Source organism: Hemicordylus capensis, chromosome 5 (genome assembly GCF_027244095.1).
Source record: "Hemicordylus capensis ecotype Gifberg chromosome 5, rHemCap1.1.pri, whole genome shotgun sequence".
In the NCBI taxonomy this organism is placed as follows: domain Eukaryota; kingdom Metazoa; phylum Chordata; class Lepidosauria; order Squamata; family Cordylidae; genus Hemicordylus; species Hemicordylus capensis.
In genome coordinates, this window is record NC_069661.1 from 91,903,427 (window position 1) to 91,929,487 (window position 26,061).

General features: G+C 42.5%; 1 protein-coding gene and 1 long non-coding RNA gene across 5 annotated transcripts in view; one reads left to right on the forward strand and one right to left on the reverse strand.

Annotated features, from left to right (window-relative positions):
- Positions 1-26,061, forward strand: part of LOC128327496 (uncharacterized) — a 57,465-nt gene that overhangs the window by 21,777 nt on the left and 9,627 nt on the right. Inside the window, exons 3-5 of the long non-coding RNA XR_008308650.1 lie at positions 9,707-9,839; positions 14,379-14,456; positions 25,434-25,551. This is a non-coding gene — a long non-coding RNA (uncharacterized LOC128327496). The remainder of the gene's footprint in view (positions 1-9,706; positions 9,840-14,378; positions 14,457-25,433; positions 25,552-26,061) is intronic.
- Positions 1-26,061, reverse strand: part of MICU3 (mitochondrial calcium uptake family member 3) — a 103,971-nt gene that overhangs the window by 5,128 nt on the left and 72,782 nt on the right. For 2 of the 4 annotated variants that reach the window (XM_053256318.1, XM_053256319.1), the window contains 6 exons: positions 24,815-24,915; positions 22,823-22,994; positions 16,710-16,818; positions 12,717-12,874; positions 11,100-11,174; positions 1,986-4,733 (listed from right to left, as the gene is read on the reverse strand). The exons of 1 other annotated variant lie outside the window; for it this stretch is intronic. In XM_053256318.1, coding sequence (XP_053112293.1) covers positions 11,106-11,174; positions 12,717-12,874; positions 16,710-16,818; positions 22,823-22,994; positions 24,815-24,915 — 609 coding nt within the window. In that variant the 3' untranslated portion in view covers positions 1,986-4,733; positions 11,100-11,105. Of the gene's footprint in view, positions 1-1,985; positions 4,734-11,099; positions 11,175-12,716; positions 12,875-16,709; positions 16,819-22,822; positions 22,995-24,814; positions 24,916-25,398; positions 25,504-26,061 lie in introns of those variants that run through there. One more of the 4 variants, XR_008308642.1, reaches the window with a different exon arrangement.

Here is a 26,061-nt window from a genome sequence, read left to right on the forward strand (position 1 = left end):
TATGTTATAATCTGTCGGATTCGAGTCTTTCTCCACTTGCAGGACTTCATTCCTGTTTTCATTTTAATTATGAATTTTGTAAAAGCAGTGCAAGTTAGCTGCAAATTATGGGTGTGATCCTACCCAGAGTTATGTATCTCATCCCACCAATGTCATTGACTTGTTCCAAAGCTCTTGCTTTACTATCAGAAGGCACTTTTACTTGAGTAAATGAGTGCAAATAAAAGGCAAACTCTGGATCTAAACCAAAGCCTCAGGCCATGAGTGCTACTTCAATTTTCCTGCAGTTATTAAAGGTAAAGTGTGCTGTTGAGTCAGTGTCAACTCCTGGCTACCACAGAGCCCTGTGGTTGTATTCAGGGGCATAGCAAGACCGCCGGTGGCCCGTGTGCAGCCGCGGCGGGTGCTCCTGCTAGCCCCGCCCCCACGCCTGACGTCAGATGTGGGGCTAGCCATGCCCTCTCATCTGACGTCAGATGCGGGGGGCGTGGTCTGGCTCCCGAATGGAGCCTTGAGGCTCCGTTGTGAAGGCAGCGCCAGTCTTTTAGCGCCTGAAGGGGCCGCACGGCCCCTTCAGGAGCTAGTAAGGCTAGTGCTGCGTTTGCAGTGCGCAGCCAGGAGCGACTCTTCCCTGCCTTTGCAGGGAAGAGCCGCTCCTGGCTGGCACTGCAAATGCAGTGCCAGCCTTAGTTTAGCTCCCGAAGGGGCCGCGTGGCCCCCGCTCAGGAGCTAAACTACCACCACCGCGTCTGACATCAGACGCGGGGGGCCCTGATTGGTCAGCGACCCGGGTTCTTTGAACCCTTTGGCCCAATGGTGGCTCTGCCCCTGGTTGGCTCTGCCCCTGGTTGTATTTAGTAGAATACAGGAGGGGTTTACCACTGCCATCTCCCACGCAGTATGAGATGATGCCTTTCAGCATCTTCCTATATCGCTGCTACCCGATATAGGTGTTTCCCGTAGTCTGGGAAACATACCAGCGGGGATTCGAAACGGCAACATCTGGCTTGCTAGTCAAGTCATTTCCCTGCTGCGCCATTAGGGTACGTTTAATTGACCTTAACAAAATCATAAATATCTCCATATGAAATTAGAAAAGGTAATTCCCTTGGTTAAAATTTTTGTGTCTCCTTCCTGCCACATGTATCAGATATATACATGTGATCTGGGCATTCCATTCGTACTGTAGGTCTGTACACAGTTCCTCAAAAAAGGAGCAAGTTAGGGATTTAAATCTACTTGAGTACAAGTTGACACCTTGTGTATATCATAGGTGTAGTGGGAAACAGTGCCTATTGAGTATGTGGTGGACTCTAGAGCACACATGAAAGAAAAATTGTGCTTGATTTATCTGCTTAGGAGCTACCATATTTTTGGGGGTAGATGTTACTATAAGGTAAAGTTTGCCGTGGAGTTGGTGTTGACTCCTGGCAATCACAGAGCCTTGTGGTTCTTTGGTAGAATACAGGAAGGGTTTACCATTGCCATCTCCCGGGCAGTATGAGATGAAGCATTTCAGCATCTTTCCTATATCGCTGCTGCTCGATATACTGTTGGTGTTTCTCATAGTTTGGGAAACACCAGCAGGGCTTCGAACTGGCAATTTCTGGCTTGTTAATCAAGCCATTTCCCTGCAGCGCCGTTAGGTGGCTGTGTTACTATAAGATATTTATTAAAAAGCAGCCATCAGAGCTGCAGCTTATTGCTTACAGATTTCACAAAATTTCTACACCCGATTTCTCATTAGTAGGCTCTTAAATGACTCAGCATTATAAAGTCATAGAACTTACATTTATCTTCATAATATTATAGGACTGGCTATGGCTGTACACTACCGCAGGCACTGCATTTCCTCGGCAATTTTAAAAACTAAAATAAACTAGGAAGCAACTTTTAAAACTGTTCAGTTTTGCATGCTAGCTACCCAAGTAGAGAATGCATCTTTCTAAATCATACTTTATATACTATGTCATGCATGACAGAAGTATTTTCTGCATTTTTATTAATCTATCCAAAGAAAGTTCAACAAGAAAACACTTAGTATTGGAGCCAACAGTACCCTAGTGCAAATGAAAGGCACTTCTGTTCATGTCAGGAAGATTCCCACCAATTCTCCCTCTAGGTACAGCCTCATGACATTCCAAGGATTCTCTTGGGAGCAGCTTTTCGGGAGTGTAGAGGCTCCAGCAAAGAGAAGGTGGTGGGAGAGCCCCATTCTGTGAGCAGAACTTTGCTCACCTCACAACTGTTTGGATCCAACATATATATATATTTGTACAGTATGGAATGAATGAATGAATAAATAAATAGGAAATGCAAGTATTTCCTAGCCTATCTCCATAATTATACAATTTAAAATTAGCAAACTTTGATTAACCTACTCAGTAGAAGTATAAACAGTAAGACTATAATCCTCAGTTCAATTAAGCCAAAGTACTTAATATGATTTAATCCCATAGATCATAATGGAAAATACTTAGGATGCTTCTACAGTTGCCCTTTACTTGGGAATTGCCAATCTTTGTTCACTCACTTTATAAAGGGCATGCAGACAGTGTCGCATGGAAATGAATTATTGTTCTGTTTTCTCCCAGTCCTTATGGCCAGCCCAGCCTGCCAATGAGGCTTGATGAGGTAGCTACCTCAGGTGGCAGATTGCCTGCTGGCAGTCTCTGCTGGTCTCCTGTCTCTAACCACCCTGGCTGGTCTGCCCAAACCTCATCCAGTGGCAGTGCCAGCTACCACCCCCCAATCTTCCTCATCCTCTACCTTTTCAAAAGCTAAAGGAAGAGAGTTGAAGATGAAATGCAGAGGAAGAGAGTAGAGTGCTGGGCTAGAGTGGCACTCCACCCTCCTTCTCCAAATTTCCACTTTCCCTTGGCTTTTGAAAAGCAGGGTGGGAGTGGAGGAGGAGGAGAAGGAGGAGGAGGAAGAAAGTGATAGCCACTGGCATGCTGCCTCTGGGTGAGGTTTGAGAAAGGCAGCAGGTTGGCCAAAGTGGCTGGAGGCAGCAGGCTGGTGAAGACGGTCAGTGAGCAATCTGCCACATGAGGGGCTGCCTCACCCAGTCTCATTAGTGGGCTGCCTGTGAAGAGAAGGAGAAAAGCAGGACAACAACTATTTGATGTTGATGACTCTTTTGCTGCCACTAGGTGAGGTAAGGGGAAGGGGCACAGTGTGGGTAGGAACCAGTGGGGCAGGGAAGAGTGGCATGCTTTGCCTAATGCGGAAGAAACAGGAGCTTCGGGGGAGAGAAGAGCCTTGCACACCATAGAGATGATAGGAGGAGAAAAGCGGGGAGGGGGGAGAAGGGACGAGTCAAGGAGGCAGCAGCCGTGGCCAGTCCTGCCTGTCTGCTCACTGTTTTGCAAATGTTTCCAGGTTCAGGGTAAATGAGGGAGATTCCTTTTTTCTTCCATGATTTGCATGGGGCATGGAAAGCAACAAGAGGTCTTAGTGGCTGCTTTTGAAGCCACAGAGCTTGATGCAAGTCAAAGAAGGCTCAAGAGAGCAGAAGAGGGAATCTTCCTCATTTGCACCTTAGAAAGCTTTGCAAAAAGCCTAGTGCAACAGGAAGCCCCTGCCTCACCCCCATTTCGGAGCTCTAGTGTGCAACAATGCAACTAAAACCAAACAGATATCAATTTATTGTGGTACTTGTGCTTTAGGAAGTGCTCAAGTCTTTTTGCAAAGCCTTGGGATTAACTCTTCCTTTTCCTCTCCTCAGTTGCCTCCTCAGATTTGGGTGATACCCTACTTTTCTCTCATTCACCACAATAAGTTAAACACAGTTATAGTATTCAATTCCAAAACTGTCATCTGCTTCAAAATGAACCTCACCTCACATTTTCTATTTGAACATATGTCCACATTATAACATCACATGAAAATATTTTTCCTCCATAGCTATTACTAAAGGCACAGTTACCAGCATAAGAACATACTTTAAAAAGGGAATGGTGTGTGAAAATAAAATAAATACAACACAGTTTACATATATATTCCCAAAATACATTCACATTTTCATAGATTTTTGTGATCGCTACATTTAAAGTGAAGTGGCTTGATTCAGGTTAGGGCATCTTGTGTGTGCTTAATCCCTAGCTGCAGGGGGAACCACAGTCACAAATAGGTATTGCCCTCCCTGATCCAATATTTGGGGGTCCAAATACAGAGCTCTTTCAAAAAGGTTAAAGTTTTACCCCTTTTACTGAGATTAGATTGCTCCTTCCATGCTAAAGAATTCATCAGTAGGGTTTGAGCCTTTTAAAAAAAGGCTCTTTGTGAGTAGTCATGCCTGCTCCAGGTTGGGGTGAAAGTATACAACTGATACTAGTGCTTGGTTAGAAAACAAAAACCCTTGAAAAGATTAACATGAAATAGTTGTGAGAAAAAGAAAAATTAAGAACTATTCTTGGCACGACTCCCAGTGGACACTCGTCCTGATGAAGTGAATGAAGCTTATATTAGCAGAGCACTTTTAGGATTGCAGTCCAAGATAACATATAGCACATTGCTAAAGAAGGTAGATGTTTGGCTTAATTATTGGTTTCCTGATTTCTGTATACAGTTTCCAAAGCGAAAAAGAAAGAATGGTCATTAAATTTGTAAGTGTCTTTTGTATTCATCTTAGCATATCACGACTTTGAAATCGTTTCCAAAGCTCTGAAGTGTTTGCTTGTTACAGTCCTCGCACATATATAGTAGTCCTTCAACCCATACTTGGGTTTTTCCTGTTAACAAATTAATATATTATTAGAAAGAAAAGATATATACAAAAATACACAGCAAAATATGCAATTCTAATAAATTTTAAGTTTGTCTGTGTTCTTCACCATATAATTGTGTTTTAATAGTTTGATTTTAATTGTTAATTTGTTTTTAATTGTTTTTATCATGTTGTGAACCGCCCTGAGCTGTATCAGAAGGGCGGTATATAAATCAAATCAAATCAATCAATCAATAAAATATAATATAAATATAAACTTCACCATGTAAACAAATTATGCTAAAATTTTAAAAGTACAATATATCAGCACCCTGCCTAGAAGAAGCTGAGGTTTGCTCTCTAATATACAGACAAATATTCACACCAATAGTTGTGATAAGTTGCCATCTTTGTTCAGTTTAGCTCAAAACAGAGTGGCTCACACTCTGTGCCCTATTAGTATAGTGAACTCAGCAGCATGGCTGCAAAAATGCTGTCAGAGCTCAGCCCAGAGCAGACAAGTGTGCATGGAGGGAAAGGGGAAGAAATTTTCCTCTCTGAAAGTTCAGGAATATGTCCTTGAGGGTTGCATAGAACTATGTCCTTGAGGAAGGCACAGCACTGAAAGACATACTATATTTCTGAAGCCAAAAAATCCTTTCGGAGAGAGGAGTGAAAATTTTCCCTTCTGCTGGAGCTCATCAGATAGGATTGTGCACTCAGCACACTCAAGACAGACTTGATCACATGATATTAATTTCTTGCTGCTTTCTGTTTCCCTTCTCCCCTCTCCCTTAGATTGTGCAAGGGTGGGAAGGGAACTGCCTTAGCATTTTTTCAAAAATAATTTACCAAATAACTTTTTTTCTTTTCCAATTGGGCTAGATTGGCATCGCCTGTGCACCTGACCGCTAACCCTGTCATTGTGGTGGCTCAAACTGCAGAGTCTCCTCAGCCCCTCAAAAGGCTCTACAGAAAGCTAAACTTTGTAAGGAGAACGGCCAGGCCAATAAAAAGCACAAGAGATCTCCTCTCCCAAAAAGCAGCTCTGTCCGACTGAGCGAACGTTTGCTCATTAAGGCGGTCTATAAGCACTCCAAGCTGTCATGCTCCTCTCTGAAATAACTGAAACTGCAGGCTTTCGATGACCAACACCCTTTGGGCGATCCCTTGGCATCTCCTGCTAACCCACCAGTGGGTCCAGTGTTCGAGGGGGAGCCAGCTGGCCCGCACATTCCCCCCGCACTGCTGCAAGATCTTTCAGCTCCCGCCACACTGACGACTGAACACCTGGCTCCAGGTGCTCCGGCCTAATCTTTTTGTCACAATAGGCAGCTCCAGGGTAACTCCTCCAACCAGTTCAGGGACCAACGCTCCTTCAACTCCAGAGGCTTTGGCAGACCACAATGGCATCAATGTTATCGAGGCTCTTCCAGAGCACAGGGGAACTGTCCATATGCCTCCAATCCTCCAAACGCTCAGAAACAGTGATTCACATACTGTAGGAGGCAGGCTGTTGGAGTTCATACCCACTTGGATGTCCACCACTCAAGACAAGTTGGTCTTCGACACAGTCTCCAATGGCTACTTTCTCAATCTTACCCCCACACCACCGATTCCTCATCTCCCCCTGCTCCTAGAATCCTGACAAACATCTTTGGATGACCCAGGGCATTCGTCATCTTATCTGGATAAGGACGATAGAGCCAGTTCCCTTGACACAATCATGTCAAGGTGTTGACTCGCTCTTTTTTCTTGTACCAAAGGAGGATGGATCTTGGATGGTGGTCTTGGACCTCAAGCACCTGAATCACTTCATCAAAAAGAAAAAGTTCAGGACGGAGTCCATTCATACCATCAAGGAAGCCATTCGCTGGAACAATCTACCTGGCATCGGTGGATCTCTCGGAGGTCTATCTTCATGTGCCCATTTTTTCAGGGACACAGGCGATTCCTAAGATTATCTTACAACACCAAGCATTCCCAGTACAGGGCACTGCCATTCGGCTTTTCCTTGGCCCCTCGGGTTCTCACCAAGGTCACTGTGGCTGTCCTAGCACACCTGCACCTCCAGGGGGTGCAGATTCATCCGTACCTAGACTATCTGATCATCCGAGCCCCCTTACTCCAACAGGTACAAAACGATGTCCGTTGCACACTCCAATGCCTGTGTGACCACGGCTTTGTGATCAATATACAAGAGAGCCCCCTTCATCCTTCCCACTTGCTTCAACATCTTGGAGCACTCTTCAACAGAATACGGGACTTGTCTCTCTTCCACAGGAAAGGAGAGGCAAGATTGTCTCCCAATTGCATCCACTTCTCCACCATCATTCTGCAGATCACATGCTCCTCTCATAAGTTCTGGGGTCTATGATTGCATGCATGGAATGCATACTATGGTCCAGTTGGCACTCTCGCCCCTCCAGAGGCTACTTCTGCCACACCAAAATCTGATCATGGCCTCTGCCCACAAACACATTCTCCTCCCTGCCAAGATCTGACAATCTTTCCAGTGGTGGCTCTCCCCAGTGTTCCTCAGAGGTCTCCCATTGATGGATCCCTCGAGGATCACGGTCACTTCAGATGCCAGCCAAACAGGATGGGGAGCTTACTGTCTCGGTCAACTAGCCCAAGGTTGCTGGTCTCTGGAGGAAGCAAGCAGATCGATAAATTGCTTGAACTCTGAGTGGCCAGGCTGGCACTCCTCCATTTCCACCATCTACTACAAGGAAAACACATCTTGATACAGACGTGATGTATCGGGGTACCCTTGACCCCAATAGGGGAGGTTTGTTCCTGGGATGTCACAACCAGGAGGAGTGTGAGGGAGAATGGCTGGATGTGGGGAGGTATTTTCTTTGCATGATGGGGAACATACAAACACCTCAGTCATACTGTTTAATTTCACGGAGGGAGGCTGGAGAAATGAGTCCAAGGGGATATGGAACAACACCATATATGTACATGACCGGGTGGGAATCCTGATCAATAAGACAGCCGCTGAGAATGAAACATGCAAAAATGACACATACACTTGGGACACCCCCTTCTGGCGTTTATGGCTCAGCATCACCTGCGCCTACCACAGGGATCGCACCCTGACCCGTGGATGGTATGGCAGGCAAATCAGGAGACTTTAGCCTGGATGACCAATGCAAAGTGCCCCTCAATCTTGAGGAGAAGAAGGTGAGAAGGCTGAAATATGGGTCAGGTAATTTCCTGACCTTTATTCTGAATGAACCAGGAATGTATTGGCTTTGTGGCAGAGCAGCATACAAAGCATTACCTCCTGGGTGGAAGGGCCTTTGTGCCCCATCCTATTTGGCCCCTCGGGTAGAAATACATAAACAATTGAATGCCTCCAGAGTGCTGACACCAGACGGATGTCACAACCAATGCCCACATGAACAGGCAGGGTGGCATCAGATCCAAGTATCTGATGGCAGAGGCCAAGCTCCTGTTCCAATGGGCAGAATCCCATCTGGCCTCCATCACTGCCAAACACCTGTGAGACTTGGCAGGTTGGCTCAGCCAGCAGTCGGTATATCCAGCCGAATGGGCTCTGCATCTGAAAGTTTGTCAGATCAGCAAAGTATTCAGAGAACCCCAGGTAGACCTATTTGCATCAACAGCCAACCACCTTCTTTCCCACTTCTTCAACCGTATTCCAGACTCTCCAGGTGGAAGCGATGGATGCCCTCAATGGCCCCGTGGCCAGGGGGCTCTACTTTATGCCTTTCCTCCCACTGCCATCATCACAAAAGTCCTCAAAAGGATGGCCCTGGAGCAGGTGGAGTTGATACTGGTGACCCCACACTGGCCACGGAGGACTTGGTTTTCCAATCTCCTCGGCCTATCAGTTCAACCACCGTGGCAACTCCCTCTCCACAATGACCTCCTCTCTCAGGGTCCCCTCCTTCACCCAGACCCCACATGGTTGCAACTGTACACTTGGAGGTTGAGCACACAAACTTAGCAACTCAAGGTTACTGCCGTTCAGTGCAGGACACAATTTTGGCATCCTGGAGGCCATCTACCAACATAATCTATCAAGCAACTTGGGTGGAGTTTTCTTGATGGTCCCAAAGGGAACACAGGGACCCTTTATGTGCTGGAGTTCCCGAGGTCCTTGCCTTTCTACAGTCTGGGTTGGACCTCCGACTATGTCCGAACACACTAAAATGCCAGGCTTCTGCCCTAGCCACCATCCTACAAATTTCAGCCCCTGGCTCAGACACACCTACCCTTCAACCACATATCTCCAGATTTCTCAGAGGGGCTTCCAACCTAGCTCCACTCCCTCTACAGCATTTCCCTTCTTGGAACCTTAATAAAGTCCTAAATCATGCAGCCTCTTATAAAATATCTTCCTTCCTTACCCCTCAGGCAGCATTTGGCCATAGGGTACTACAGCAAGTATTCTAGATACATCCTTCCCACCCATTCTCTTCTCATACCGCTTGGGCATGTCCCTATCTGATGAGCTGCAGCACAGGGGGAAAAGAAACATTGGTTTACTGTGAAGGGTTTTTTCCTCCTGTGACTGGAGCAAATTGGGCCCACCTGGATGTATATAGTTAGTTTATAAAGGTAAAGGTAAAGTGTGCCATCAAATTGATTTCAACTCCTGGTGCCCACAGAGCCCTGACTTTCTTTTGGTAGAATACAGGAGGGGTTTACCATTGCCTCCTCCCTCACAGTATGAGATGATGCCTTTCAGCACCTTCCTATATCGCTGCTGCCCGATATAGTACCAGCGGGGATTCAAACCAATAACCTTCTGCTTGTTAGTCAAGCATTTCCCTGCGGCACCATTAGGTGGTTTAGTTAGTTTATACAGGGGGTTATTTACTGCTTTGGAGGGTGGAGTCAGTCTCTCAGGGTTCCCAGAATTAGGGTCAATTCCCTGTGTCATTTTTTCTCCCCTGTGTCTGCTCTAACTGTGGTCTAGCTGTTTTTTCTCATACCTGAATCTAAGCCTCTCCTCTCTTTCAGCACTCCTGGAATTGGGGCTATGGTGCCTAAGGCGTCAGGAAATTAATATCACGTGATCCAGTTTTGTTTTGAGCATGCTCAGTGCACAACCCTATTTGATGAGCTCCAGTCACAGGGAAAAGAACCCTTCATGGTAAGCCAATGTTCCTTCTCTCCTCCTCTCCTTCTGCACACGTTTGCTCATTCAGTAACACTCTGGGCTGAGTGCTGAGGCAGCATTTTTGCATCCACGCTGCTCTCTGTTGCCCTAACACTGCACAGAATATGACTCATTACTTCTAGGATGTCTTCCTTTTAAAAAAAGTTTAAATTTTAGCACCTGACATATCAAAGTAGCAAATAAAATTATTGGTTCTCAAAATCAACACTGGTTAAGGCCTGATTCAATGAGGACTGATGAGCTAAAGTTCTCAGTTCCTTCCCAGCCATCAAATAAGGCAGTCTTGCAGCCTGCTTGGCCAATGTAAGTAGCAATTCTTCTTGGACCAGTACCTTGCAAACAAGACTACTGAATATGCCATGTAAATTGTGCAAATAAATACAAGTGATCTTGCACAACGATGCTGGTGATCTTGCAGAAAGTTATGTCTATGCTATAAAATTCACTTAAAAAGAAGGGCACTTCCGGTAGGGCACTTCCAATTGAAGTAGCACTGTGGAAGTAGCCGCATACTATTTTAGGGAGTTTCACAAAAGCCCGCCTACCCAATAGCGCTGGGGCTGCCTTTAATGAGTGCAGCTTTGGCAGCTTGCTTAATGCCAATATTTCACTGTGCACAATGTCAGCCACTATTAATATTACATTTCTTCTCTAATCTGAAGTGTACAATCAACAATTGGTAGTTAAACTTTCCCAGATTAAACAATCAAAGCCCACTTCACGCACAAGTAGTACCAACAGAAAGATAGGAAGTTTTCCAAACTTTGAGAAAGAAAAATCAGGAAAACATCTAATGGTGGTTTATATATTTTCAGTACCAAATCTATTACACATGTTTATATGAAGTATATGTCCAAATATCTACCACAAGTAGATACCTACATAAGTCCTGATATCAGAAAGTATTTTTTTGAATGCAGAATACAAATTAATACAAGCCAACACAAAAATGTAATATGAGAGTCTTGGGACATGAGCCACAACACTCAAGTCAAAGTACTTAACAGTCCCTTAGGTTGCCTAGAAATCTATGGAAGTAAGTAAGTCTATGTGCAAGTTCACAGAAGAAAACTGATTGTTTACTGAAGCCAAAATCTGAAGTAAATATGAAAACTCATATTCTGATCAATTATTTTGATCTCCAGTTCTCAAATAAAAAGGCAGCTGGAGACATTGTTGGCACTGAGCTATTTTTACCAGTAAGTTTAGAAATATTGTGCAGAAATGACATACCATCATTTATCTACTATTGAGTTCTTTCTTCACACAGGATTTGAAAGTGGTGTATTTCTGTAAGGATTTGTAGCCCTGAGAAGCAGAAGACAAAGAAGTGTACATGTGCAGACGGCATGTTTAAGGCAGCCAGAAGTGATGTTAGGGGAAGAACAGCATGAAAATACACAGGAATGAGATTAAATAACAAATGTTACTACTAACCATAGTAGAGAAACTAAGCTCTGCAAAAATAATGTTAAGTTCCAGTTCTCATGCATATGCAATGCACCTATAAACGATACAACTATATAAGGAATAATGCTTGCTTTGCCATTCAAGTTACAGTAGATGGCTTTTTAAAATTTTAGTAAGCAAGGGAGGAATGGTATGCTTTATAACAAAGATGTGGAATCTTCTTAAATAAAATACTGTGAAAATGGTTTTTCACTGTCTGCTTTCATGCAACATAATATTAAATACAAATCCGTAAGAAATTCTCTGGTAATAACAATGACTGTCCACAGGGTGGCAGTTAGACATAAAGACACTTCAAATTTAGTCTAGACAACAATTACAATGCATAGCATATTTGCAAAGGAGAAATGTTAATTCAAAATTGGATTTGTTTCTTTACAGGAACGCTATAAACAGATTAACTAAAATAACTCTTCTTTAATGATCTTACAACAATTAACCTAAAATATCTATATTAAACAACTATCTTCAGGCTTAAAAATAAATGTCACCCATCTGATTATTTCATTTTTTATAGTCTTGCAAAACTAAGTAATTTTGCATTTACTTCAGTCTTAAACTCAGTCTTCTGAATTTGATTTAAAACCACGAAGTAAATGCAAAATTACAATATAGAATCTGCAGCATTACTTTAAACTACTTTGTGATAAAATTTATTTCCATTACTTACCATTTAAACAATTTCTTGTCTCTAGAGGGCAGTCAGAGCAAACTTCTAAAACTACTTTATAGGTTAGTGACATACAAAAGCTTTTAGACAGCAACTCTCCAGGCCATAAATCATAATGATGAGTTTAAACTTGCTAGATAATGAAATGAGGACCTACTTGATCAACAGCAAATTGGATCAGATGGCAAGGCTAGTGAGGTGGGGAACGGGACCCTAGCTCTATAAATTAAGAGTGGATGCAGCTGAAACAAATACAAACATAGCTTCAAGACTAAGTGGCTGAAACCAGACTAATGAAGTGCTTATGTAAATGTGCTGTGCAAGACTATTGTGCTAACTAGTTGTGCTAAGTTTGGAGCCTGCATTCCTGAGTAGTGTTGTGTTAGAGCAAACATGTCTGTGCTATCGTAACAAGGTGAGAAACCTGTGAAACACCTCATGTGTTGTAGTTGTGGTGGGAACTTTTGTGCAAGAAGATGCAATTCCAAGAATCCCTGTGACTCGGTGCAACCATGTGATCCTGTTGCACAAGTGCTTTGTTAGTCTGGATATCAGCTACTAAGCATCATTTTATAAAGACTAATAACGAAACTTAGTTTTGAAATGGTTATAGAAAACACAATATTAAAATAATGAGGTTATAAATTGCTTACATATGGCAGAGCCCAAATGCAGTTCTTCTGTGATTAAGAGATTATCCATATTCTTACCCTGAATCCTCGTTGCAATCTGTCCTTCATAATACCAATAAATTCTTTGTAACTCAGCTGATCGTCTTTGTCTACATCAAAGATCTTGAACACCGTGTTCACTAAATGTGATGAAAGCTTCAAACCTGTAGCTACATACACTGCACGCTTGAACTCATCTAAGAAACAAAGCAGTAAGCATACATCACAAAATCATCACGTAACTTGGCGATGGCATTATATGATCATTATTATTAAACAAAAAACTGACTCTATCACATAAGGTTGACTCAGCCTTCCATCCTTCCGAGGTCGGTAAAATGAGTACCCAGAATGTTGGGGGGCAATATGCTAAATCATTGTAAACCGCTTAGAGAGCTTCCAGCTATAGAGCGGTATATAAATGTAAGTGCTATTGCTATTGCTATAAATTGTTTGAACACAAAGTCTTCTAGTGAGCTTCGGTACACAAACTGAAAAGAAAAGGTAATTTATAATTTTAATGTTTGCACAGCTTATGTTTTTAAAGTAAGACATATAGAATGATATGTTCTTTGCTAGTTTAATTACAAGCAAGTATTATTATTAATTTTTTCACTTTGTATTCCACACTTCCTTACACCTCAAAGGCAATAAATGGGTTTCCCAGGAAGTCTCCAAGTCATATACTGTCTATGTTAGGCCTTGCTTTACTTGAAATTAATACCTTTATTTAGAAACTCTGAGCTAGTGCAGAACACAGCAGTGTTTTGACTAGAGCTGCATTTTTTAAACAGGTAATTCCATTATTGTATCAACCTCGCTGGCTTTTTATTAGGCCCAGTTCAAGGTATTGGTTATAGTTTTCAAAGCCCTAAATTGTTCTGGTCTTGGATACTTAAAAGAACCGTTTCCTCCCACATGTATACTTTGGTCATCAGGAGAGCCATTCACTGCCTCCATGAGAGGTTCTGTTGATAGTAACTAGAAAGAGAGCCTTCTCCGTTATAGAGCCTAGATTGCAGAACTCCCCATTCCTGGGAGATATATATGGCTCCCACCTTTTCATGTTCAGACACTAGCTAATTACTTTTATTATTAGTTATTATTATTCTAACAGGCCTACGATTCGGCTGGTCTCTGCTGTGTTGTCCATTAACTTCCTTTGCCTTCAAATTCTTCATCTGCTGCATTGCTTTGCTTTTCAATGTTTTTAAAGTAATTATGTTTTTTTAAAAACTGTCTCTTGAGCATCTCAAAAACATGGAAAAATGGTTTATTATTAATATGCTTATTCTTATGGATAAGAACGTATACAGTCACTAGCATGATTTCTGGGTTTTGTGGGTCTTATATAGAGCTATCACTCCCCTCTCTTTTTATCTCACAGTACAATGTTAAATTAAGTTATTAATGTGTCAATGATGGCTGCATTCAACTGGCATTTCCTGCCCAAGTTATTCCTTCAAGCCACTGTCCCTGTTTATCATATGTGTTATTGCTAAGCATTTAGATTAGAGAGTATGTGCTGGTAGTAAGTTAGTATGATGGCATAAGGCACATATACTGCCCCTGCCATGGTAGGGTGCTGGGATGCGTGCATCCTGTGTTAGATCTGTAATTAACTACTGAAGCTACTAAAAGATGATCAATTTAGACACTGTGTGTGTGAATTAAAGATCATTTTCATAGGTCCTTTTCCAGGTGCCTTCACCATCTGAAAGAGGTGGAACCAAGTGGCAACCAGGGAAAGTTCCTTCCTGATGATGGTACCCCAGAAAGGTATGTCTGATGCTGAGTTTATTGACTCAGCATTTCTTCATTTAAATCTTTTACTCTCCCCCCCCCCCCGAACCCTTCAGTATTTACTGTCCTTCCCTTGCTCTTCTTAGTCTGCTGCTCTGTTAGATTGTATTGTATAGTTTGGAAATCTGATGCTTTATTGTTATTGAGAGGAGACTGAAGGGAGGGATATTACATTTTATAAATAGATTATTTATAAATAATCTTTAGGTACTAGAAATGGGGATCCTCATGCTGTTGTTGACCGTGGGGAAAAAACCATGGATTCTCATGCAGGCTTCAGATGTCGTAAATATAAGCTGTCATTCCACATTCATGTAGAGGAACATTTGGATTCTCATTTGGATTTTAGACCCCAGAAAGTTTTATTCACAACATTTCTTATGGTACCAGGTGACAACAATGCAGGTGACTATACATCAAGGATGTGCCCAAAACGTTTCAGAGGCCATTACAGAGGCCTCCAAAGTGTTTCGGCCACCAGGGCTGTTTCGGCTTTCAGAGGCAGCAGGGGTGTTCCCTTAAGGGCGCGCGGGGGGGGGGTGCACTTACCTCTCCCGCCGCATTTCCCCCACTGGTGCTCTGTTGTAATAAAGTCCCTCGGGGCGGCAGAGCACCTCCCTGCTGCCCTGTTGCCGTCCTCGGATGGAAGTGGCTGGAAGTACGAGGGATGTGTGCACCAGTTGCCTGTATGCGTGCCTGGTACTTCTGGCCACTTCTGCCCAAGGATGGCAATGGGGTGGCAGGGAGGTACGCTGCTGCCCCTAGGGGCTTTGATACAACGGAGTGCTGGCGGGGGAAATGCGGCAGGAGAGGTAAGTGCACCCTCCCCCACCCTAAGAGAATATCCCTGCCGCCTTCGGAACGGTTCCAGGCACATCCCTACTATACACTAGCCTTCCAACACAAAGCAATATCTGGGGCAAACTAGAGAGGAAAATGGAAGCAGTTAACACACACTGTACAAACACAAACTGTACAAATAGATAGTTGAAGCAGTATGGTTAAAACTGAAGTTGTTGTGGATTAAGAAGAATCAGGTGTGATTCTGTCACGGTCCCAAACCCTGGGGCTCGCTGCATTGGGGATGGGGCAGATATTCTAGGAGAGGAGATAGATTTGGAGGCACCATCGACCTGAGGAGCTGGTGACCCCACATCAGATGAACAAGAGGAACCCCAGTCAACATCCCCACCCAGACCTGAAGCCACAGTCCTGCCAACAGCTTCCAATTCAGAGAAATCTTTGGACCTCCCAGCCATTATGGAAGCCACCCAGCACTAGAGATGTACATGGAACTGGTTTTGCTGGTTTGGTTTGGTTAGAATCTGGCCTGGATTTGAAACGAATCAGCCTGGTCTGGATTCAGGCTTGGCTGAACTGGGTCCAGTCTGGTTTGGCCATCAAACTAGGCCAAACCGGTTTGGGGGATATTTGTAAAGGGGGAATCCCTAATCTTTATGCTAAAGGCATGGGGGCAGAGGTGGAGAGAGAAAGTGGCTTCTGTACTGTTAGAGGAAGCTGCAGCAGAGAACCATTGGAGGTGCCCAGGGGTGGCGGCAGGGGCTCCTGCAAACCCCCTGCTGGCCTTCTGAATGATGGCCTGCGCATGCATAGGCAATTTTTTGTGACCGCCACATATGTGCACAGGCCATTTGCATCAGAACGCAAATGATTTTTATCAACCGGGTTCTGGAGTGGGGGGAGGGGCAAGTCACCCAGCTTGAGCAGCAGACTACAGAACCCAGCAGTTTGATGAGAAACACAGCTGGAGCAACTTCTTTGGTTCCAATATCCAACTTTGAAATTGCTCACTCAGTGGTCCTGAGTTTGACCCATTGTCTGTGGAGCTGTCCAAGGTCTGGATCCTCCCTGGTACTTGTTGCAGGAGACGCTTGAAGCAGGACAGATTCCTATTAAAAGGTATATAGCACGAAATGGCAAAAGAAAGATAATCCATCCCTACCTTGCATATATTTATTCACTGGTAAGACAAAGCTTTAGCACAGATGGGCACATTATGCCTTCTGGGTAGAAAACATGGATAACTGCAGCCCTATATGTGCATAAAGCAGAGCAGTACATGACTACTTCTAGTGTTATCTGTGTGCTTTAATTCCATTGGAAAAACACTAATTGCATCAGCACTTGACTCTCACATGAACGTGGAAGGACCCATTCACCAAACAATCTTTTTTAAAGTATTAAATGCTGAAATTAAAACATTCTCACCTTGTCCTATGGAACGGTTTGCAAAATTATACATTTGCATTGCAATTGCAAAATCTTCTAGATTGTTCAAAAACTGGAAAAATGATCTGAATTCATCAAATGTAATACCCTGTTGAATAAAATAATACTGTTGTTACAACCACAGAATGTGGAATGGAAGCAACCAGTTGTTTGTCTGGCAGTAGTAGTGCAGTTGATAGGAAGCCAGAAGGAGGTGAAGACAAAACTATTCCTTGGCAAAGCTGTGACACACACAGAAGTCCCTATTCCTCTAAAGCTATGATACTGCTGTCACAAGCCAAGCTGTGCCAGGAGAGAAAGAATACTTCTTCACAAACTCAGCTGGACCTTCCCCATCTAGCCTATCAAACTGACAGAAACTTCATTGGTTACATTATATCATCACATTGCTCACTATTTTTAGTAATTTCAGATTAGAGTTACTTAAACAAGATTAGACGAATTAAATGAAAGTGTCAAATAAGAAATGAACTAATTAAAGCTCAGATATCTTTGCCCCATATTCTGAAATGTCTAGTGAAATTTATATATTCAAAACATTCAAGCTGAAACTGTCTAAACTACAGCAAGACTTTTAAATCAAAACTTCTGAAAGCAAGGGAGACATAAGCAGCTGCAATGAAGTTCAACTATCTTGTTCTTTTCATTTTGCTGCTTGAGAAGCAGATTCCAGCTAGGCAAGAGAAAGTTTTATTATAGCATCTCATGATTCAAGGTGACCCTCAGCAAAGGCCACAAAAATAGTCTTCCATCTGCAAATGCTGTGCTTTTAATACTGCAGCAACAACAATGCTTTATGCAAGGCTCCAACTTAGGAGCATCTATTTAAAATGTTAGGAGCAGCAGTATAAAGAGGGTGAAGGCAGAGAACCCATTGTCCTCCAAACAGGAGGTTGGGGAGAAACTATCCTGTGTTATGTGGATCACCCAAACTGTTTTGGATGATGCAGAGTATCTAGACCCATTTCAAACTGGCTTTTCAGTGGGCTATGGGGTTGAGAGACTGCCTTGGTTGACCTGATGGATGATTGCCAATTGACTACTGACAGAAGGAGAGTCAGTAATGCTGATCCTTTTGGCTCTCTCGGCAGCTTTCGATACCATTGACCAAGGTATTCTTCTGGGTTGCCTGAGGGAGGTGGGATTGGGTAAGACTGTTTTATGGTGGTTCTGTTCTAGGGATGTGCACCGGACCGGTCCGGGGCCATGTTAGAGGCCTCCGAACCGGTCCGGATTGGGGCCGGTCTGGCGGCGGGGGGTAGGGAGCCTTAAGGCCGGGGGTGGGGAGATAGTACTTACCCCTCCCGCCACTTTCCCCCCTCCGGCGCTCAACTTTTTAGCAAAGTTTTTGGGGCGGCAGAGTTCCTCCTGCCACCCCTGCCCCCGTCGTTGCCCGGAAAAAAGTTGAATGCATGCATGCGCCCGTTGCAGCGCGTGCCCGTTGCAGCCATGCATGCACAGGACACACAACGGTCGCATGTGTGCACTCAATTTCCCTTTTTGCCAGGCAACGATGGGGGCAGGGGCAGCAGGGAGGAATGCTGCCGCCCCAGAAACTTTGCTAAAAAGTCGAGCGCCGGAGGCGGAAAAGCGGCGGGAGGGGTAAGTACTACCCCCCCCGCCCTTAAAGCGCCATACCCCCCAGTGCTGGACCACGCCTCCGTGCACATCCCTATTCTGTTCTTATACCTCTGGTAGATTTAGAGATGGTGTCACTTGGAGACTGCTGCTCTGCAAAGCGAGAACTAAAGTATGGAGTTCCACAAGGCTCCATACCATATCCAATGCTCGTTAACATCTACATGAAACAGCGTGGAGAGATCATCAGGAGGTTTGGTGCAGGGTGTTATCAATATGTGCTCCCACTCTCTCTGTTGTGCCGTCAGGTCGGTGTCGACTCCTGGCGAACACAGAGCCATGTGGTTTTCTTTGTTAGAATAACAGGAAGGGTTTACCATTGCCATATCCCGTGCAGTATGAGATTATGCCTTTCAGCATCTTCCTATATCACTGCTGCCCAATATACGTGTTTCCCGTAGTCTGGGAAACATACCAGGGGGATTCGAACCAACAACCTCTTGCTCCCTAGGCAAGTTACTTCCACGCTGTGCCATTAGGTGGCAGACAGGCATTTAGTGAAGTTAGCCGGATGAGGTCGATATGGAGAAATAAATTTGGGTGTCATCCATTTGCTAATGACACCCAAATCTATTTCTCCATATCAACCTCATCAGGAACTGGCATAACTTCACTAAATGCCTGTCTGGAGATGGCAATAGGCTGGATGAGGGATAACAAACAAATTGAATTCAAATAAGATGGAGGTACTGACTGGGGTGGGGGCGGGACCCGAGAGATGGTTTAGATCTGCCTGTTCTGGATGGGGTTGAAAAATCAGGTACCTAGCTTGGGAGTGCTCTTGGATACAAAACTTTCTCTGGTTTCTCAGGTTGAGGCTTGGAGACCAGGAGCACTTTTTATCAGCTTCAGCTGATACATCGGCTACGTCCATTTCTGGAGGGAAATGACCTTAAAAGAGTGGTGCTTATGTAGGTAACATTCAGGCTCAACTACTATAATGCACTCTACATAGGGCTTGCTTTGTATGTAGTCCAGAAACTACAATTGTACAGAATGTGGCATCCAGACTGGTCTCTGGGACAACTGAAGGGACTATATAACACTGATTCTGAAATAACTCCACTGGCTGTCGATGTGTTTCCAAGCAAAATACAAAGTACTGGTTATTACCTATAAAGCCCTGAATGGCTTGGGTCCAGGGTACTTGAGAAACCGCCTTCATTGTCATGAACCCAGCCTTCTATTAAGATAATCTGGGGAGGTCCAATTACAGTTGCCACCGGCTCCTGGTGGTGACTTGGGACCAGGCCTTCTCTGTGGCTGCCCCAGGGCTTTGGAATATGCTCTCTGTCAAAATAAGAGCATCTTCATCTCTGATTGCTTTTAGGAAGACTGTCAAGACACACCTGTTTTCTCAGGCTTTTAACTGAAATTAAATTTAAACTGTTTGTTTTTATCCTATGAAATTGTTTTTAACTTTTTAGCCTGAGAAATTGTTTTAATCGTTTTTTTCTCTGTTTTATATTTGTTGTTTTAAACTGTGTACACTGCCTAGAGATACACATATCAGGTGGTATATAAATATGATAAATAATAAATTTATCCCTTATTTACATTACCCTTCATTAACATAGGAATTTTTAAAACCTACAACCAGAGACAACGAACTATTTTCATCAATGGAGCCACCACTGATGAAAGCAAGTTGAAAATCCTTCAGAATGTTTCCCCCACACAACTCTGTTCAACTGAGCTCTGAGGAAAGGGATTGTGGCTCAGAGTCTTGTGCAGGGAGAGAATTCAAACCAAACAAACTCTAGATGTGGAGTGGCGACTGGTACAATAAGCAGATGAAGTTCTGGCATTTAGATACCCCCACCTTCCTACTCCTTCAACATGGAAGAAAATCCCACAATACCACAATTTATTTTACCTGTTTTTTCAGGGGAGAAAGCCCTTAGGTATATCATTTATTTCCATAACTAGTATTCATTAATTTCCTTTTTCCATTTTGGTTTAATTACCACTGTTAAACACACTCACTGCTGAATACCTTATGTGTGTCTTGGAATAACTTATGCATATCTTTGTATAGAACCACTTAGGCTGTTTTTTCAGTGTAAGCTCTAACTATATGGAGATTAACTGCTAAATGCTTACAGTTCTTTCCCCCCCATTTTTTTAAAGTCCCCCAAGCTAACACAATGTTGAACAATGTGTAGCCATTTGAAAAAGGTCAAACTTTATACAAATAGTCCCAAGACAGTTAAACCTGATCCTTCTGCAAATAAATACAACAAATTATATCCAAAGAATCCCATGCTTGAAGGGGTGCATGTAACACCAACCCTATTGGCTTGCACTGATGCATTCAGCTACCACTAGATCTCTTTATTACTCACATTCACTGCTGACAACACAATTGTTTCCTAACAAACAGATTAGCTACCAAGGTTCCTTACTTATGCATCTGCTCAAACTCTTTGAAAATCCCTGTTTAGACACTCACTCAACGTTGGCCTTCTACAAATGACCCTCTGTTAAAACTATTAGAGAACTAGAGGAAAGGTGTTAGGGTTTCTTTCACTCTTCAGTTCAGGCAGGAATAGCAGGAGTAATATTGTGTCATTCTTCTCAAGGTGAAAAGCTACAATAGGTTTGTTTTTATAGTGCACACATTTGTGTCATATAAAACAAGAAGTCACTATAATCCCTAAATATTACAAAAGTGTCAGGTGACTTTGTGATGTTTTATCATTCAGTGTAGATTATGTTAAATGTCTCTTCCCCCCTGTAATGCACCATTCAGAAGTTTGTGGAATATAGGCCTGGAATATAGGCCTGTGTCTGATTTCATTTTATATTAAGAAATGAAATCACACCTGAACTCTGGGTGAACTGCCTGCTCTGCGAAGGGAGAGGCATTCCAGCATTGCATTGTGAACTGGATACTTAAGAAAACACAAAGGGCTGGGCCCGAGCTATATCAATATGCTAAAATGCAACTGACTACCAGATAATGTCTGTGGAAAAGGCCAGGGGCTGAACTCCTCTTTTCTGTTGCAAGAAATCTATGTTAATCATTGTCAATGATTGGCTCTCCTATGCCCAAGGGGGATTACTCAGTTGCTGTCTATAGAAATTCCACCCTAGGAGAACACCTGTAGATTTAGTCTTTCTACTAACACTTGCTCCCCCTCCCGCTCCCTTCCAAGTGCAGAGTTTGCAGAAGATGAAATTCAGATTTCTCTGAACTGGCCAATATTTTGAATAATTAAAAGACATTGTCCAAAAAGTAACAGCTTTGTCACTCCTTCTGGGGAACCCAGGAAAAGATGAGATTTGAATAGATCTCTGAACAGATCAAAGGAAAATACACTATAAGAGTGAGGCCGCTAGACAGAGAGGCAGCAGTCTTGTGCCTACGGGCATACACGCTACATGTCTGTGACTTCTACTGCGCAGTGAGAAGTCAAGACTCCCCAGCCATGGTGCTCCGGCTCTCAGCCATGATCTGAAGCAACTGCAACAACTCCTGACTCCAGCCAAGCGCCTCACTCCTTCAGCTGATGAGATTCACTGTTCTCAAGTCTCTGGTCCTGGGTAAATATGCTGCTCCTACAAGCCTGGAATTCCTTCATCCCTTCCCCTTCTCCTGCTCCCTTCCCCTCGTCCTCCTACGAATTCCTGAATCTCCCCCAAACCATGCCAGCCCTCAGCGTACCTCCCCCCACTCTTTTTCTGCCTGTATCTGAATTGTATTAGGCTTTAGGAAGATTTAATGCACACACACGTTAGTTAGGCACATTACACTACACCTTGAATCGGAAACATGTTTTTAATGTGGATTATTTTATCCTAATGAGCAACTCTTTATAATAAAGCCCATTGAACTTTCTGAGTGTGTCTCTCTCTATCTCTGTTTGCGCGCCCAGATCCTACATGGTCATCATCTCCAAGAACCAACTCAGTTTGCGTATGATGTGACTTTGCCTCTTTCCCTCTGAGCATGTACAGAGTGCGAAACCAGGTATAGTTCACAACACGCCCCCCCCCCCCATTAAAGCCAGCTCAAAGAAATAGTAGTCAACAGGTTATTTATTGCCTTATTGCCGTAATTATCACTACCCCCTGCCTACCTGCCCACCCACTTTTCACTTTGTAGAAACAAAACCCACCCTATCCAAGATGTCCTGTGCATAATAAGCCCAAATGAAATGAATTTGTCTTAAGTGGTTAGCATACCTATCTCTATATTTCTGTTCCCTTCTCCCTCCCATTCACAATCTTGTGGAAGAACAACCCTTGTTTTTTTTCCATAAAGTCCAGATGCTTAGGATTCAACAGTAGTTATCACATTTAGGCCATGATCCCAAGTACACTTATTCAAAAGTATGTACACTGGAAAAATTGACATTTCCAGGTAATTGTGCATATAATTGGGCCATTAAGAAGATAGTTATATTCTATGTGAATTTTGTAGCTTCTGGGGTCCTGGCCTGAAAGCTTACCTTCTCTTCTGGGATACTGCAGCGCACATTTTCCAGATAGCTTGATGTATTTTCCACGTTAGTATATCTTAAAAGTATATGAGCAAAGTCCTCCTCACTGATGGTAGTCATCCCATTAGAGTAGGAAAGGAATTCTATTTCAAGAACTTCAGTCTGAAGATTATCCATAAACCTGAAGTATTGATATCGATATGTCATTTCAGAAGACCATTTAAATTTTTTAAAATACAAACTCTAATTTTAGTGACATTGAATAATATGAATAACATCAACAGTTGACAGATCTTTGATTTGATGTAGCATTGGCAATTCATGTTACTGATAGCCCATTCCAACAGACGTTTTACAGGGGTCCAGTAAAGACAATTCCCAAGAAGGAGTTCCATGTATGTGCACAGCTAAGGGCTATAATGCAGTGGAATTCCTACATCAGGGAAACTATCAGGGACAGAGCCACCTTTGAGCAGAAGGGTTCAAAAAACTGGGCCGCCAATCAAAAGGGCTGCCAGAGCCCTCTTTGTGTGTGATGTCACACAAAGGGAGCATGGCTAGGGCTCCGGAGAGCTCAGTTGATCTCTCCAGAGCTTATTTCCAGACAGTGTTTGCTAGCTGGCTGCATTTATTTCTCTTTTTCCTCCAGCAAGGGAAAGAAAGATACCCAGACAGCAAACACTGGTTGGGAATGAGATCTAGAGGGTTGAGGCGGGTCCTCCAGTGATTGGGCCATACCCCCTTTGTGTGTGACATCATGTGCATGGATGTCACTGGCACACGTGCAAGGCTGTAAGCAGGGTGGAACACAGGCCACCGATCCACTAGCTACGCCATTGGAAACTATCAATCAGAACAAAAACATAAAAACACACCAAAAACTGCCAGTAGCTACAAAACTAATTCATATTCACAACAGGAAATACAGAATATTTTTAAATCTTTGGACAGGTTCCCTGCTGACTGAGCAAAGAGGCACCTTTTAAAAGTGGTGGTCCTCTTTACTGAGCAGGGAGGAAGCAACTGGCCTTATCCGTCCCCAGCACAGTATCCCTCCAGTGGGTGTTTCTGGTGTCTATCTTATGTTTCTTTTTTAGATTGTAAGCCCTTTTGGGACAGGGAGACATTATATTTATTTCTATGTAAGTCACTTTGGGAACTTTTGTTGAAAAACGGTATATAAATATTTATCATATTTGTATTCATTACCAATGCATTTCTAAGTATTATAGAAAGCTATAAAGATATCAGTTAACTCATGGCACATTAGGCATGCTTACGTTATATCAATTTCAACTTCATTTATATAATGAAATTAGGTTTCACAGAAGTCCCCTGATAAGTAGATAACATTGATACAGTAGGCTGCATATGGTGGCATGGGAGAGGGTGGGGAAGGGAACGTGCCCTAAACATTGCATGTCTATCCTGTGTGAATTGACAATATAGAATGTGAAATATAAGTCTTGTTTATGTTTGAAACTGTAATATGCAAATAAATCTCCCCTATTTCAGAATCTACTTTTTCTAGGTCTTGTAACACAATGCTAAGCATTTGACAATACTAATTCAGAAGTATTAGTGGCAATTCAGCTGTTGTATTTTAATCAGACTCATAAATGCTTCTACAAAAGTGTTTTGTATCTAGGTACTTGTCAAAACACAGTGTACAATACTCCCAAACTTATTTCCTTTCAAACTATAGTATCTGAAGCAATTTCAGTCATTCCACCAGGAATCACTGATGAAATGGAAGTGGTTTCCTGGAAATTAAGATCTAAATCTCTGCTTAGCGCTACTGAATCCAGTATTTTCTGCTCTGGAAATTTAAGTTCTTCTAAGTTCTATTTTCAAGATTCAAAAAAGTACCTTTGGGGAAAAAAAATATAAGGATCAAAGAAAGACAACTACATGTGGACATAATAGTATGGGCATATATAATTTATAGTATTATATACAAGGAAGCATTTGTATATATAAGAAGTATAAAGCAAGGCTCACCTATAAAAATCTTCAAAGTTTAGCTCAACTTTTCCTTTCTTGCCAAAAAAGTGAACCAGCAGTGTAGTATCTGACAGTAAACCGATGATATCATCTGCACGCTTAAAAATAAATTACCAGTTGACAGTAAAACAGTTGAAGTTACAACAGCTTTAGTAGCAAAAGTCCACAAAACATTTATCAATACACTTTGCATTAAAAAGGAGATCCTTTTAAGGCTGAATGTATTCATGCAGACAAATACATATCAAAACTATGCTATTGGCAAAATCAGTTAGTAATATATTAGACCACACTTTCCCACATAATACATAAGTCACCAGTTAATTGTGTTTTAGTTCAACAAAATTAAAATAAGTGACATGATGGTATAATCAATGATGATAAATAAAATTAGAGAGCGTTTGGGGTTAGATGAAATGAAATAGGATAATAATAAAATAGGAACATGAAAATAAGTTTGCACATTTTAAAAAAAGTATTAGAACGTAAAGTCAAAACACCTGCACTTTTTTTCCTTAACATCTTGAAAATTAAAAAAGTTGAAATATTTTGGTCGGGAAAATAAAATAGTAGTATCCTACCTCAGGTGCTAGTTTTTTTGTTTTGTTTTTGACAGTGCTGCTATCTCTCTGCAAAAATCTGTCCACGAAAAAATGTCAAACATTCCACTTTCTATGAGGAAAAACCTTAAATGTGAACGGAGGAAGGTGGAATTATAAGAAACTGCTCTATTGGTAAGCATATAAATTTGCAATTGAGATATTTTTAACCTTTATAGCCTCTGAAGTAATTTGTAAACAGGTATAGGTACTCAATATGTTACTTGACTAGTTGACTTGCAGTTTCATATTGTACACACACCCGATAGAGATATTTGATATAAAGACCTATAGAGGGCTATGCTTACAGCTATACTAAGGACAATGAAATATTTCACTTATTGGTTATAAAAATATTGCATTCTTGAAGATTCACATGTGAGCCACAGGGCACAGATTAATTAATCAGAGTCCAAAAGACTTTGCTGTAAGGTTGCACTTGATCAAGCAAATCACACTGATAGATGACTATTACAGCTATAGGTTTCATACCCTCCGAGTGCAGTTAGGCACATTCCTGGAGTAGTATGATTTCAGTTTACAAGGCAGATGCAAATTACATGCCAAGACTTGTGTTCTCCAGGTCATCCCAGGTGATCAAGGCAATTTAGTTTGAATTTCACATTTTGTGAATCATCAGGAAAC